Genomic DNA, 16,312 nt, shown 5'->3' on the forward strand with positions numbered 1-16,312 from the left:
GAGGATGTTTAATTTGGGACAAAGGAGACTGAAAGGCTGAAAGATTTCTATGTTCAAATCCAGAAAGGGAGCTGATTTATTTGGGGCAGTGGTGGTAGGAGTGGCCAGAGGGCAGCACTGGTGTGGAGGACTGAAGCTGCAGATGAATGGAATTCAGCTTTATGTAAAGAAACTTTCTAACAATAAGATGGGTTCAACAGGGAATGACAGAACATAAGAGGCCAGATAACTTCTTGGCAGTGGGACTGTAGAGAAGATTCAAACGTTTTGGATGATATGGACATTTACTTCCTTCCATTAGCCCAGCAATCCAGAGGCTAACATTAAAACCATTAGCAGGTCATTCTCTTGACTTTAAACTCTCCTGCTTAGACCTTGCTGAGTCAGGGAGCACTTTTAATGGCTTGGTTGATGTAGGCATTTGTTTAGTCTTTGGGGATCCCTGGATGAAGGTACCTGCCTACCCACAGTCCAGATATATAACACAAATTAATTCTCTTAATTAGAACCCTGTATGTTTATAGAAACCAATTAGCTAAATTGTATTTGGCAGCAGTTACTTAAAAAGTAACCACTGTAGTTTGAAGACCTTCAAAAGGAATGGAAAGGCTCGATGGCCTTCAGTCCGATGGATATGTTTGAGATCCCTGACAACTCTGCAATCATGTGGAAACTATAAGAATGTAGAGGTCAGACATCGCGCTTCTTCCAGTGCTGTGCTTACTTCAGGATTTCCAACTACTCTGGGTAATGTGGGGCTTTGAATTTTGAGACAGACTGCAACAGAGACCATCTTGCCTGGCTCTTAGATCTAGTGGAGACCTCAGATTGCATGAATGGAAGGAACTGTAGGAGTCATCTGCTCCATGTATTCCATGGATATGTCCCTCTACGCCATCCTTGTGTCCCTTCTGCTATATTCATGCAGTTTATGCAGCCTCCCCTGGAATACCTTCAGTGTCCGAGATCTTAACAATTCTTGAGGAAACTCATTCCATGCTTGGATCTACCAGGAACATGAATTTCTTGCCTTAGTCTGAGCTGGAGTCCCCCGCACTGTGGCATTTCCCCATTAATCCTGTCTCTAAATTCCAGAATCATGTAGAATATGTGTCTTCCACATGGTGGCCCTTGGGCTCTTTGTGAACCATGATCATGTGGGCCACCTCCAAGTTTTTATTTAATAAACATTCTTTGATTTTTCAATGTGTTTTCATATGACTTGCTTTTAAATCTGCTTTCCTAGACCCCATAGGAAAGCGTGATGCTCAGACGTAAGACAGACCAAGTTAATATCAATATCCCAGAATTTCCAATGGACTTGATCCTAGAGGGGCCCTGACTGGGGCAGTTGATATTTGAAAACAATATCCCATGGGTTTTGCTAGACATTTATTCTTCTGTCTTCTGTGTTTAGTCTCTGTTTTGTCAGGACGCTATAACCTACATTCTTGATCCTCCATGGTAAGTCTCAAAGAAATATGATGTTATTTTGTATCCTTGGCAAAGGAACATTAAATAATCCTTATCATATAAAAGAGCTTTTACAGATTGGCTACAAGAAGGCAAACATTCCAGCAGAAAAATAAGGAAAAATCAGAAACAGTAAAGTAATAAGAAATGAACACAAATGGTCAGGAGCACATAAAAAATGTTGAGCTGTGCTAGTAATCAAATAACTTCCAATCACAGCTGTACATAGTTCTGATCTGGAAAGATATACAGGATATAGCTGCAAGTTAAAAAATACAAAGTACAGACTACTGAGTATAATACTCTATTTTTGTAGAAAAGATGTGTTAATATACATGATATAGGTCTCTATTAATTCAGGACAAAGATAGTATGAATACATACCAAACTGTTAACTGTGTTAACCTCTAGGGGAATGGATTGGATACTTGAAGTAGGATGCTTATTTTGTATAATTTTCAGTGTGATGGATTTATGTGTGATATTTAATTTTTAAAATATTTTCCTATATATACAGGAAATATATTTTTATATGGGAGACATATATATAAGTATATACATTTCCTATTTACAAATATATATTTAATTATATATAAATATATATTTAAACCAATAATTGAATGTTACTTTCAATCTCATTAGCAAATATTTTAAAAAATGACAATGTCTAGTTTTTATAAGAATATAGAGGGTAATTTACTTTTGTCTTCTATGTTTTTCAAAATATAAATATTTAAGTAAATAATTTCCATCCTACTGGCAAAATTTTTTTAAGGGATAGTATTCAAAAGGTCTGTCCTGGCAGGAGTGCAAATTGGTAACTTCTTGGAGGCAATTCAACAATATACATCCAAATTCTTAAAAGTGAACATATGTTTATGTCCAGTAATTTCACTTCTAGGAATTTATCCCCCCAGAAATATCTGGGAAGTAGTAGCCATTTGCCATGAATAAGGATTTTTATTGTAAAGCTTTCATAATAGTGAAAATTTGGAAACAACATAAATGTCCAATGATAGATTTATTAAATAAATTATGATATGGTCAGAGAAAATAATACCATATAACCATTTTAAATGATGGTGTAAATGCTTAAATATTAACATGGAATGATGTTTATGAAATCATAAGTGGGAAGGTATAATATATCATTTTAATTAAGAAACATATATACATGTGTAAGCATGAAAAATGAAAAATTAACTTACTAATTGGGAGGTAGTGATTGTAGCTAATTGTAAGTGATTTTATTTTCATTATATTTTTCTGTGTATATTACCAGAAGCATATATTACTTCAGTTTTTAAAACTAAGTTAAAAATTATTAAAAATCATTTAATAAAATAGTATTAAGGGTTTATAATAGAAATCAGCATTTCCTGCCCCACTCCTCCTCACCCTTTAATTTCTGTTCTTAGAAGCTCTTTCAACTCTTCTAGTCATTTCCTCTGGTATTTTCCTGTATATTTCTAAGAAATATCTGGCATTCTTATTTTCCAATTTATTAATTTTGGACATTATCTAATTATTATGATAAATGAGGCTTTAGCTCTTAGGCTACTACACTTGCTTCCCTTCACCATATCATTCCAGTGTCATTACATCACTGTTCTTGAGAAACCATTTTTCAGTGTTTACATTATCATGACAATGTAAATATTGTTAATTGCTGAGCCAAGCGGTGAACTATAATTTTATTTTCTCATACAACTTTTTATTTTCCTTGGATTTCATAATTCCCTCTGTTTTTGATCGGCTTAGTTTTTCATGTGCTTATTGCTAATTCTCCCATACGCTCCAACAGCCTCTCAGTGAAATTTTCTACGCAAACACATCAGACAACTTATCCATTTCTATTTATTTTCCCTAAGACCTCTGTCTTCACGCATCTCAATAGTTGCTCTCTGGGTCTTTTATACAGGTGTTACCTTAATGCATCCCTTCACGGTCATCTGGGATGCTTCTTTTGCCTCTTATCTATGTTCCATCCCTAATATCCTGGATCTCATTTCTTTTTTCCTTACTTCCTTGTTTTGCAGAAGCACATCCTGTGTCAGCGTCCTGAGAAAGGATGTATGAAAGGTAAAATTTTAGAGACCTGAACATCTAAAAATGTCTTTTGTACTTGATTGGTAGTTTGACAGGGTATCAAATTCTAGATTGAGAATGCTTTTCCCTCAAAAATGTGAGAACTCCAATGGCTCCCAGCTTCTATTTTTATTACTGAGAAGTTTAGTGCCATTTTTAATTTCAACTGTTTGTATGTGATCTTTTTTTTTCTCTCTCTGGAAGTTTAGAAGATATTTTCTGTTTCTAGTTTCTGAAATTTTACAATGTTGTTACTTGATGTGGGTCTTTTTTCATTCTCTAGGGTGGGCAATTAGTATATATTCTTAATCTGAAAATTTAAGTTCTTCGGGAAATTTTTATCGAATTATTTGGCAGTTTCCTTACCTTCATTTCCTTTATTTTCTACTTCTGGAACTTTGTTAGATGAATATTACACTTCCTGGACAGATACTATACATTTATTTTCTTTTATGTTTTCTCTGTCTTTGGCTTTGGTTTCTCTTCCTGCAGTCTTTCATTGACTATATTTTTCTGTTTTTATTAATAATTGAATGTTTTATTCTAGCTGTCTTATTTTTAATTTCCAAGTGTTCATTCTTATTCTCTGATAGTTTATTTAAAAAAATCGTCTTCTTGTTTCATGAATATAATACTTTATCTTTTTGAAGATTTAAGTTATAGATTGAATTTTTTTCCATCTGTTTTCTACGTTGTCTCTGTTTCTTCTGAATTTTTCTGTTTGATTTGGTCTGTTTTTTATAATGCATGCTTTCCTTAAATGTTTATTCATAAGTAAGAGTAAAGCAGTAAAACAAATAATTGGAAACTTTGTATGATGGGTCTGGCTCACTGATTAATACATTTCAATGTAAGATGATCTGGCAGCAAGTTACCTTTTCCCTGCAGGGATCCTGAAAATGTCAGTATCTGAAGGTCTTTTCTCTGGTGCTATTCAGTCCTCCAGAGAAGGATTCTTTAATCTTTTGCTTGGGACATGTCTTAGTCTGTTTTGTGTTGCTATATAATATCACAGACTGGGTAATTTATAAAGAAAAGAAATTTATTTCTGACAGTTCTGGAGGCTGGAAAGTCTAATATTGAGGTGCTGGCATCTGGTAAGGGCCTTCTTACTGTATCATCCCATGGAAGAAGGTGGAAGGGCAAAAGAGCACACAAGAGAGCGTGGAAAGAGGCCAAAGTTATCCTTTTATCAGGAACTCACTCCCACAGTAATGGCATTAATCCATTCATGAGGACACAGCCTTCATGACCCTGTTGCAATGGAAATTAAGTTTTCAACACATAAACTTCAGGGACATGTTCAAACCATAGCAGGATATAAAGTACTCGCTGACAGTATTCAGAGAACTGGGCACAGGAAGGGGCTAGAGGTCTTGTCATTCAGTTAGAAGAGTTTTACTTACTTCTTCTATTTTCATTCCTATACCGTCTATTGTGCCTAGTCTCCCCAAGCTTCTCTTGTTCGTTTTCTCCAAAAAATAAGCCTCTTGTCTTCAGCAGGATGGGAAAGAGATAGTTGTCTAGGTGGGTATTTCCATATTTTCAGCCTTATGCTCATCCTTGCTTTCTCCTGTACTTACTGCCCCTAATTCCTGAGCCACTGGGCAAATCAGCACTTCTTTCCCCCACTCCCCTCCCCTCCCCTCCCCTCCCTTTTCCTTTCCTTCCCTTCCCTTCCCTTTTCTCTTTCTTGAGATAGGGTCTCACTCTGTTGCCCAGGCTGGAGTGCAGTGGTATGATCTCAGCTTACTGCAACCTCCACCTCCCAGACTCAAACAATCGTTCCACCTCAGTCTCCCAAGTAGCTAGGACTACAGGTGTGTGCCACCATGCCTGGCTAATTTTTGTATTTTTGGTAGAGATGGGGTTTCATCATGTCACCCAGGCTGGTCTTGAACTTCTGGACTCAAGCAGTCTTCTCCCTCAGCCTCCCGAAGTGCTGGGATTATAGGCCTGAGCCACCATGCCCAGCCACCAGCTCATTTTTCATCAGAATCCCCCTCTGAGGGAACATAACTTTCTGTTTTCTTTGTTTTGAAAACCGAAGAGTTTTACTTACTCCTTCTATTTCAGATGCCTCTCTTCCAAACATTATCGACATCTGTCATCTATTGTTGTCTTCTCTTCTGTATTCATTATCCTATCAGTTTATATGTTTTTTATTTCTTTACTGTGATTTATAGGATTTAGAAAGAAGAAATTAAGACCTTGTCTCAATTCACAGTGTTTAATCAGAAATCTACTTTTTGTTATTCTTTTTATATTTTTTAAAAAGTGAGATGCCTAGAATTGAAGACAGTGTTCGGGTCTCATGTCCCCATTGTAGAGTAAAGCTAGACTGACTATCATTGATCTAAATGGAATTTGTTTTTGGTTACAGCCTATGTTCATGTTAGCCTTTTTACCCACTAATTTGTATTTGGCTTCCATATGCCTGAAAAGTGTGTCTCCAGGTTTTCAAAGTGATCAGTTAGGGTGTTTTCATTCTTATAACCTGGTTAGTTCTCTTTCCTTGTATCCCTGGTATAGATCCCATGATTCCTCTGTTGATTGCTGTTGGGTTCTCTGTGCTAATATTTTATGTGGTATATTTACTTTTATTTTCATAAGGGAGATTGTATTTTTATATTATTATATTGTTTTTGTCAGAATTTGTATCAATGTTATACTGGTACCTTAAAAAGATGTAGGAATCTTACCTTTTTATGCTCTAGAGCAGGGTTCTCCAACCCCCGGGCCGTGGACCAGTACTGACTGGTCCGCAGCCTGTTAGGAACCAGGACCCACAGCAGGAGTGAGCATTACCGCCTGAGCTCTGCCTTCTGTCAGATCAGCAGCTCATTCGATTCTCATAGGAGCCCGAACCCTATTGTGAAATGCACATGGGAAGGATCTAGGTTGCACGCTCCTTATGAGAATCTGATGCCTGATAATCTGGGATGATGTCAGTTTCATCCCATCCCCCCACCGTCTGGGGAAAAATTATCTTCTGCAAAACTGATCCCTGGTGCCAAAAAGGTTGGAGACTGCTGCTCTAGAGCAGATGAAATGGCATTGGGGGAAAATTAGCAAAGCTGGCTAAATACAACATGGTGTCCTAGATTGGATCATGGTACAGAAAAAGCATATTAGTGAAAAACTGGTAAAATTTGAACGTAGCCTGTAGTTCAGTTAATAATATTGTCCGAATGTTAATTTCTTAATTTTTACAAAGGTACAATAATTATGTAAGATGTTAATATTAGGGAAAGCTGAACGAAGGGAAAAGGGAACCCTGTATTATCTTTGTAACCTTTTTATACATCTAAAAGTGTTCCAAGATAATTTGTTTAAAAGAATAAGACAGGCTGGGTACGGTGGCTCATGCCTGTAATCCCAGCACTTTGGGAGACCGAGGAGGGCAGATCACTTCAGGTCAGAAGTTCAAGACTAGCCTGGCCAACATCGTGAAACCCCATCTCTACTAAAAATACAAAAATTAGCCAGGTGCAGAGGCATGTGCCTGTAGTCCCAGCTACTTGGGAGGCCGAGGCAGGAGAATAACTTCAACCCAGGAGGTGGAGGTTGCTGTGAGCCAAGACTGTGCCACTGCACTCCAGCCTGGGTGACAGAGCGAGACTCCATCTCAAAAAAAAAAAAAAAAAAAAAAAAAGAAAGAAAGAAAGAAAAGAAACTCTGGAAGGACAAATGGAGAACAAGAGCAGTGATTATGTATGGGCATGGCAACTGGGTGGGTGGGAGCAAGGAAGGGTAGAAGACAGACTTTTCACTGTCTACATATTTTTTATTGTGATAAGAACACTTAACTTGAGATCTGTCCTCTTAAATTTTTAAGCACACAATACAGTAACTGTATATCTTTTTTATAAGCTAGTGTTGAATTATGTAAGTGAAATACTTATTCAAAAATTAAATATAAAAGATTGAACAAAAGCAGCAGCGCTCAGAGGAATCTGCACAACGTGATGAAGAATGCTTCCATGTCCATGGGGTTCCTGATGCAGGCAAAACTGAACCGCATTGTCCAGGGTTGCACACATAGTTGGGAGAGGGAAGGACAGTGTCACATGGTAAGGCATATTTCTTCCTATGGGTCACAGTCACAAAGTTTGAGAAATGTTATCTATTTTACTCTCTCATCCTTATGTTTAACTGTTTAAGACACAAACCCAGTCTGTTTGCTGCAAGACTGAGGGTTGCTCAAGTTATTCACTCTGTGGACACTGAGTACCTGTTTATGTTGATTTTAGACAAAAGGAGAACACTAGTTATTTGATCAGCGTGTCTTACAATGGGCAAATAAAGGAAGCATCATCCTGATTTATCAAAATCCTCTTTATAATATTTTGGTTAGCACCTTAAGAACACTCTTCTTCCTTTTAGGTAAATGGAAGAGCTGGAGACCAGTTTATTCCAGACACGGAAAGCACATAGAATAGAACAAATGGTGGCAAGATGGCTTCGGCGCTCCCGGGACAGCTCGGCCCGGTAAGACTCCTGGGTTTGCAGAGATTTCTATCTATAAAGGTTTGGAGTCTCAGGGGGAGGAGCTTGTGCCGGTCCTGGCCGCACCTTGGGATCGCTCTCTCCAGCTTGCTTTGTTCTTACACCATATGGTGGGAGCAGTGTAAACAAGTCAGCAATTTTGCTGGAGTGCTTTTCCCTGTACCCTACCCCGAACATGTACCTACACACACACAGACATACTTACCGCAACTCATACACATTTACAACATTTACAAACATACTCATACACAGACACACACACAGAAATACGCTCATACATACTCATACACACATGCATATACACTCTCTGGAGCACACACTCACACATACACTCTTTTGATCTCTCTCTCTGTCTCTCTCACACACACACACACACACACACACCCCTCTTGTCTTAGTACTTGACATGAAAGTCAGGCAATCTGCTGTTTATATTCTTTCCGTGTCTTCATTTCCAGTGGCTGTTCCTTCCTTGCAGTCCCTATGTCATTCTAAAGAAAATAAAATGAAATCCAATACAGATCTGATTTGTCTGCTACAGGAGGACTTTCAGATATGTTCTGTTTCCAAGCGTTCATTTTTGCTTGGATTTCCCATCTGGCTCTGCCACAGAGATGAAATATCACGTGTCAGGTGTTTCTGAGACACACATTCTTCCAAAGGAACTGGAAACAGCTGTTCTGCTGCTGAGTAATAAACTTTGCTCAGGGCTCTACTGCCTTGTGGCCAAGTTCTGTGATCCTCACTCACCGAGGTCAGATAAAATGGAGCTGGTAGAATTAGCTCCATTTTACAGATGAAGCACCTCAGGCTCAAAGAGTGACTTGTTTAGGACCACTCTTACCCCATGCTCAGAAAGCTTGGATGGGTCCCCATTTATTATAGGAGGAAGCTTAAACACTTTTGGTCTGACATTTGAAACCGCAATCCTTTCCAGCTATTTGTCTTCTGCTTCCTTCACAGTGTGCTCCAGCTAAAGGGAACATTTATTGTTCTACTACAAGCACCCTGTCTTCTCTTTCACCCGTTGGACCTGGGCTCCTGGGCCAGATCCCTTCCTCCCATCTCCGTGTGGCCAGAACCCCCCACAGCTGAAGGCCTGGCTGAAGTGCTGGGTCTTCCATGAAGTGTTCCTCAGTCTAGAGTCAGGATGAATTTCTCCATGGGACCCCATAGTATTTTATTTGTAGCATTGGCATTGTGCTCCCCCTGGTGCCTTCAACTTATTGGAGCCCATTCATTTCCTTTCTAGACCTGCCTTCTGTGAGGTCAGGGAAGGACTGGCCTCATCTCTATAGCCCAAAAGTGATTGTCTTGCATGAGTGTTGTAGGTGGTCAGGTAGTGCTTGATGAATGAATGGAAAAGCTGCTAAGCACATTGTTTCCCACAGTGGGGTCTGCAAAACCTAGTCCTGTGTGATGCTGCTCCATTAGAAGAGATTCTGTGGCCATATATGTTTGAGAAATGATGCATCTTATATCCTACTTCTGCCTCCCCTGACTTGGTGATTTATTATACACATTATGCACATAATACAGATTAAAGGCTCTGAGAAGTCCTGCAGAAAAAGAGACCTGTTTAACTTGACGTTGCCTAGATATTTGACCTTGGAACTCTCTTAACATCTTGCCTTCTCACAGACTGTAAATGAAAGGTGACAACAATCACCCCTATCTAATTTTAGGACATTTTCAATACTATAAAAAGAAACCCTGTGCCCCTTAGCAGTCACTTCCTATTCTCCCCTCTGCCAGTCCCAGGTAACCACTAATTTACTTTCTTTTATTCTTTTTTGAGACAGAGTGTCACTCTGTTGCCCAGGGTGGAGTGCAGTGGTGCAATCTCAGCTCACTACAGCCTCCGCCTCCCAGGTTCAAGCAATTCTCGTGTCTCAGCCTCCCACGTAGCTGGTACTGCGGGCATGTGCCACCATGCTACTTTCTATCTCTATAGATTTGCCTATCTTGGATATTTCACATAAATGGAATTATACAGTATGTGTTCTTTTGTGACTGGCTTCTTTCGCTTAGCATAATATATTATTTTACTTAGCATAATGTGTTCTTCTTTTGCTTATCTTATTTTGCTTATCATACTGACATGGATCAGTATGACATGTCATAGTGTGAATTGGTATTTCATTCTGTTTTATTGTCAAATAATATTCCATTATGGAATATTTTCTTTGTTCATTTTATCAGTTGATTTAACATAAACATTTGGGTTGATATATAAAGCCAAATAAGAATAGATAGATAGATAGATAGATAGATAGATAGATAGACAGACAGACAGACATGTATGTGATATGAGCATTTGAGTCATTTACACTTTTGGACCATTATGAATAATGCTGCCATGAACATTTGTGTAAAAGTTTTTGTTTGAACATATATTTTCAGTTCTCCTGAGTATATACTTAGGAGTAGAATAGTTGGGCCACGTAACAACTCCGTGTTTAGTCTTTTGAGGAACTGCCAGACTGTTTCCCAGAGTGGCCATACCATTCTACATTTCCACCAGCAGTATATGAGAGTTCCAGTGCCTCTACATCTTTGCCAACACTTGCTGTTATCTCTTTTATTGTAGCCATCCTAGTGGGTGTGGAGTGGTGTCCCATTGTGGTTCTTGTCTGCATTTCCCTGGTGGTTAATGATATTAAACATCTTCCCTTGTGTCTAGGGAGTTTTGCTTTCCAAGTGCTTGAGAAAGAGAAAAACAAAGAGAGAAAGTTTCCTGTCAGTGCCCATGGAAGACATAATTTCCATGTTTCTAGGATAAATCATTTGTAGCCTTGAGTGAATTTTTTCTCATCTCTAATCCTTGGTGTCCTTAGATTACTAGAAAATGATCAATAACTGAAAAAGCTGAGCATGGGGTAAATAATTTCATTTCCTAGGGATAGACTAAATGGTACCACCTACCACCTTGTTGCCTAGTCAAGAAGTCTGAGCATCATCCTGACTCCCTGAATCCCCTGCACCCACCCCATCAGCAGCTCCTGTCAGTTTGCCTTCAGAACTGTCCACCTCTCTGTCCCTGGGAGCCCTGCAAGGATCACTCACTTGCTTTTTCCCTGTTCCAGCTGATTCTCTAGTCTGCAGCTATAGTGGACTTTTCAAAATGTAAAGTGTTCCTGTCCCATGCTAGCTCCCAGCTCTACCCCACCCTAGCCCACCCCGAACCATTCGGTGGCTTACCTACCATTTTGCCATAACCTACAAGTCTCTTCACAGTCTGTCCCCAGCCCAACTGTCCAGCCTCACCTTGCTCCTCTTCCTTCCTTGCTCACCATTCTCCATTGTTTTGCTTTTTTAAAAGTATCTAGAACTCATCGAGGTCTTACCTATCTCAGGGATTTTGCACTTGCTGTTCAGTTGGCCTGGAAAGTTCTTTTACTTCCCCTTTTTATGGCTGGTCCTTCTTCATCAGGTTAAATATAAACATCACCTTTTTTAAGATAGGCCTTTCCTGACCACCCAAAGCACAGGGAGTCCATTCTCTTGCTTGTTTCCCCCAGGGTACTTACATGCTCATCACACTTTATAATTATGTATATATTTATTTACCTGTTCATTATCACCTCCGCCATCATGTGGCTTTTCTCCCCCAACCTTCCTGTCATGTATGAGACCAGGGACCCTGACTGTTTCGTTTCACAAAGTATCCTCAGCCCTAACAGAGTCCATAGTATGTAACAGACATTCAATACATTTTTACTGATTAAGGGCTTTCATAGTAGGGGACTGTATTATTCATTGAAATATATTTTAAATGCCCATCCCTCCTTCTTCCAAAAGGAATTTTTAATGATTACAGTTTTAAAACATGGGAAAATTAAAATAAGAAATGTTAGAAATAGATTGCAAACCAATCAGACTTAAGGATTTAGCATTTGAATACTAACATTAGCCCTGAATTTCCTGGTAGCTGGGGCAAGAAATCAAGGAAGTGTATTGAAATGACTTCCATAGTGCAGAAAGAAGAAACACAGATATGCATCTGTAGTCACATAATTTTACATGCATATTTTAGCAATTCTGTTTTTTTCTGACTTTTAAAAACTCAGTCATTTCAGCCAGTTATACTTGCTTTACTTGTCAATGGCATTTTTTTCCCATAAAATTTAAACTTTATCTGTGGCTCTAAGTGAGTTGTCTAGGAGTAAATTAGTCAAAAATAACCATTTCCATTTCCAGCCATTACTAAACAAATGGATAACTTTTATACACACAGAGTAATGTTAGAGCTTTATAGAGACTCTTAAACAGGTATTTTACAGAGGAGTGGTGTCAACTTTCAAAGTTCCTGTGATTTCTTACATTTTAGATTAATTTTCAGTAAGTGGTTATTGCTACATTTATTAGTCAAATTCAGTTGGTAGCCCTTAGTTTAAATGAGTGTCCATGCTTGGGTAGGAGTGAACTGGTGAGACCTATAATTATAGGAATGGGAAATTGTGCAGATATGATAAGGATGACTCCTCTGTTACACTCGATTTCGTTTTCCAACAGGAAAATAACATTTACAGTATCAGTGTTCTTTTAGAAATAGCTAACCTCCCAAACGGTCTCTGTGACGTGTTTTGAATTTCTATGTAAACCATGCAATGCAAACTGCTTAATAAAAGCTGCAACACAGTGACATTACATCATAAACTAATTTTTAACTATTTGCTTTCAATCAAATTGTTGTCTTCTTATTAGCTTTGTGTGACTACAGAAGTGATAAAATGACAAAGACTTGATGATAATATATTTTTCCACTTAATAATACCAATTTTTCGGCTGGGCGTCGTGTCTCAAGCCTGTAATCTCAGCACTTTGGGAGGCCGAGGTGGGTGGATCACAAGGTCAGGAGTTCGAGACCAGCCTGGCCAACATAGTGAAACCACATCTCTACTAAAAATACAAAAATTAGCCAGGCATGGTGGCGCGCATCTGTAGTCCCAGCTACTCAGAAGGCTGAGGCAGGAAAATCTCTTGAACCCAGGAGGCGGAGGTTGTGTGAGCCACTGCACTCCAGCCTGGGCAACAAAGTGAGACTCCATCTCAAAACTAATAATAATAATAATACCAAGTTTTTCTTTCCAGAAGTTTCCATTTTTACATAGTTAAATGGGATTCTTTTCCTTCACAATTTCTTTCATTGCTTCTAAGCTTATAAAAATCTTCATCCAATAAAAGTTTAATTTTCAATTCAATTTAACAGCTTAAAATGTTTATGTTTAATTATTTAAGTTGGAGTTTATTTTAGTATATGCTAGGAGATGATGATCTAACTGGGTTTTTTTCCAAAATAGTAAGTAGTCATTCATATCACCATTAACTGTGAGTGATCTTTGCCTTCTTGATTCATTCTTTACTGACCCCTCCTTTATTGTATGTGAAGTTCTGGCATCTGTGAGTGGGAGATTGGACCTGTTTGTGGGCTGGCTATTCTGTTTCATTGATCTAACTGCCTACTTTTACACAGCTGTATTAAAATTACTTACATTGGCCGGGCGCGGTGGCTCAGGCCTGTAATCCCAGCACTTTGGGAGGCCAAGACGGGCGGATCACGAGGTCAGGAGATCGAGACCATCCTGACTAATGCGGTGAAACCCCGTCTCTACCAAAAAAACACAAAAAACTAGCCGGGCGTGGTGGCGGGCGCCTGTAGTCCCAGCTACTCGGGAGGCCGAGGCAGGAGAATGGCGTAAACCCGGGAGGCGGAGCTTGCAGTGAGCTGAGATCCGGCCACTGCACTCCAGCCTGGGCGACAGAGCGAGACTCCGTCTCAAAAAAAATAAAATAAAATAAAATAACTTACATTATAATAGTATTATGCATCTCATTATCCTTTTATTTTTTTGAGATACAGTTTCCCTCTGTAGCCCAGGCTGGAGTGCAGTGGTGCGATCTTGGCTCACTGCAACCTGCACCTCCTGGGTTCAAGCAATTCTCCTGCTTCAGCCACCCGCGTAGCTGGGATTACAGGCATGCACCACCACACCTGGCTAATTTTTGTATTTATTTATTTATTTATTTATTTATTTATTTATTTTTGAGATGGGTTTCGCTCTTGTTGCCCAGACTAGGGTGCAACAGCATGACCTCGGCTCACCGCGACCTCCGCCTCATGGGTTCAAGTGATTCTCCTGCCTCAGCCTCCAGAGTAGCTGGAGTTACAGGCATGTGCCACCATGCCTGGCTAATTTTTGTATTTTTAGTAGAGACAAGGTTTCTCCATGTTGGTCAGACTGGTCTCATACTCCTGACCTCAGGTGATCCGCCCACCTTGACCTTCCAAAGTGCTAGGATTATAGGCGTGAGCCACCATGCCCAGCCTAATTTTTGTATTTTTAGTAGAGGCAGTGTTTCATCATGTTGGCCAGGCTGATCTCGAACTCCTGACTTCAAGTAATCCACTGGCCTCAGCCTCCCAAAATGCTGAGATTACAGGCGTGAGCCACCGTGACCAGCCTCATTGCCTATTAAACTAAGCTTTTATTACTCTTCATTTTCAGTGCTTTTACTCTTACCTATCTATTCTGTCATATGAACTTTAGAATCATTTTATTATACTATTAAAACAAATAAGCATGAGATTTACTGAATTCATTCTGTCTCTTTTTTTCTCCTTCCTTCCTTCCTTCCTTCCTTCCTTCCTTCCTTCCTTCCTTCCTTCCTTCCTTCCTTCTTTCTTTCTTTCTTTCTTTCTTTCTTTCTTTCTTTCTTTCTTTCTTTCTTTTTTTTGAGATAGGGTCTTGCTCTGTTGCCCAGGCTGGAGTACAGTGTTGTGATCTTGGCTCACTGCAACTGGCACCTCCTGGGTTCAAGTGATTCTCATGCCTCAGCCTCCCGAGTAGCTGGGATTATAGGCATGCACCACCACACCCAGCTAATTTTTGTATTTTTGGAAGAGACAGGGTTTCACCATGTTGCCCAGGCTGGTCTTGAACTCCTGATCTGAAGTGATCTGCCTTCCTCAGACTCCCAAAGTGCTAGGATTACAGGCATGAGCCACCGCACCCCACCAAGATTTACTAAATTATCTTATGCTTAATCTAGAAATGTTAGTTTTATAGAGCAAGATCTAAAGAAGCATAAAGAACTTAATGCAACTTTGTGCTTTCTTCACTGCTTGGTTGTATCCTCAGGGCTTGAAAAGATGATTTCTTTGAACTTATCTTGAATGTTAATACTAATGAACATACATGCATGTCTACACACACAATGACACAAGGCACACACATGCATACATGTGTACACAACCACGCATGTGTGCACACAGGCACACAATGCACACATATGTGCATACACACACACACATATACGCACATGTTGGCATATTAGTTTCAGAAGCCCTTGCTGCTGGTTTTACACACTTTCCAAACTTACTTGGTTATTACAACTATAAGTAGTCTATGTATTAATTTTAAAAATGGTTTTGTTAAAACCTAATACTATTGACCTTTCTAATACTTTTTTTTTTTTGAGACGGAGTCTGGCTCTGTCGCCCAGGCTGGAGTGCAGTGGCCGGATCTCAGCTCACTGCAAGCTCCGCCTCCTGGGTTTACGCCATTCTCCTGCCTCAGCCTCCCGAGTAGCTGGGACTACAGGCGCCTGCCCGGCTAGTTTTTTGTATTTTTTAGTAGAGATGGGGTTTCACCGTGTTAGCCAGGATGGTCTCGATCTCCTGACCTCATGATCTGCCCGTCTCGGCCTCCCAAAGTGCTGGGATTACAAGCTTGAGCCACCACGCCCGGCCTCTAATACTTTTAATGGTGTAGAAAGACCCTTTAAGGCACCAATTTTTTTTATTGTGTCTTGACCCATAGGCAAAAGTAGAAAGATTTGAGGATAGTCTGGAAGGCTCCTGGACTACATCTGCAGAGTTGCCATAATTTCCTGAATCCTGTTTTTAAAGTAATAATGGAAGAATTTCTCCTTTCAACTGTAGGAGCACTACCCTCACAATCTCCACCGTGAATGGCCCCCTAGAAATTGTTACAACCACAAGCACATTCCTATGATTGTGATTACATGCTACATTTCCTTCTGGTACAGACTGCTGCCTCTATTTCTTTTTTTTTTTTTTTTTTTTTTTTTTGAGACGGAGTCTTGCTTTGTCGCCCAGGGTGGAGTGCAGTGGCCGGATCTCAGCTCACTGCAAGCTCCGCCTCCCGGGTTTAGGCCATTCTCCTGCCTCAGCCTCCCGAGTAGCTGGGACTACAGGCGCCCGCCACCTCGCCCGGCT

General features: G+C 39.7%; 1 protein-coding gene across 1 annotated transcript in view; it reads left to right on the plus strand.

Moving 5' to 3' along the window:
* The window catches only part of FRMPD1 (FERM and PDZ domain containing 1), a 99,314-nt gene that overhangs the window by 36,302 nt on the left and 46,700 nt on the right, over nt 1–16,312 (plus strand). Inside the window, exon 2 of the mRNA XM_007968691.3 lies at nt 7,948–8,052. Within this exon, the coding sequence (XP_007966882.2) occupies nt 7,952–8,052 (101 nt within the window). The 5' untranslated portion in view covers nt 7,948–7,951. The remainder of the gene's footprint in view (nt 1–7,947; nt 8,053–16,312) is intronic.

The sequence above is a fragment of the Chlorocebus sabaeus genome, chromosome 12 (genome assembly GCF_047675955.1).
Source record: "Chlorocebus sabaeus isolate Y175 chromosome 12, mChlSab1.0.hap1, whole genome shotgun sequence".
NCBI lineage: Eukaryota > Metazoa > Chordata > Mammalia > Primates > Cercopithecidae > Chlorocebus > Chlorocebus sabaeus.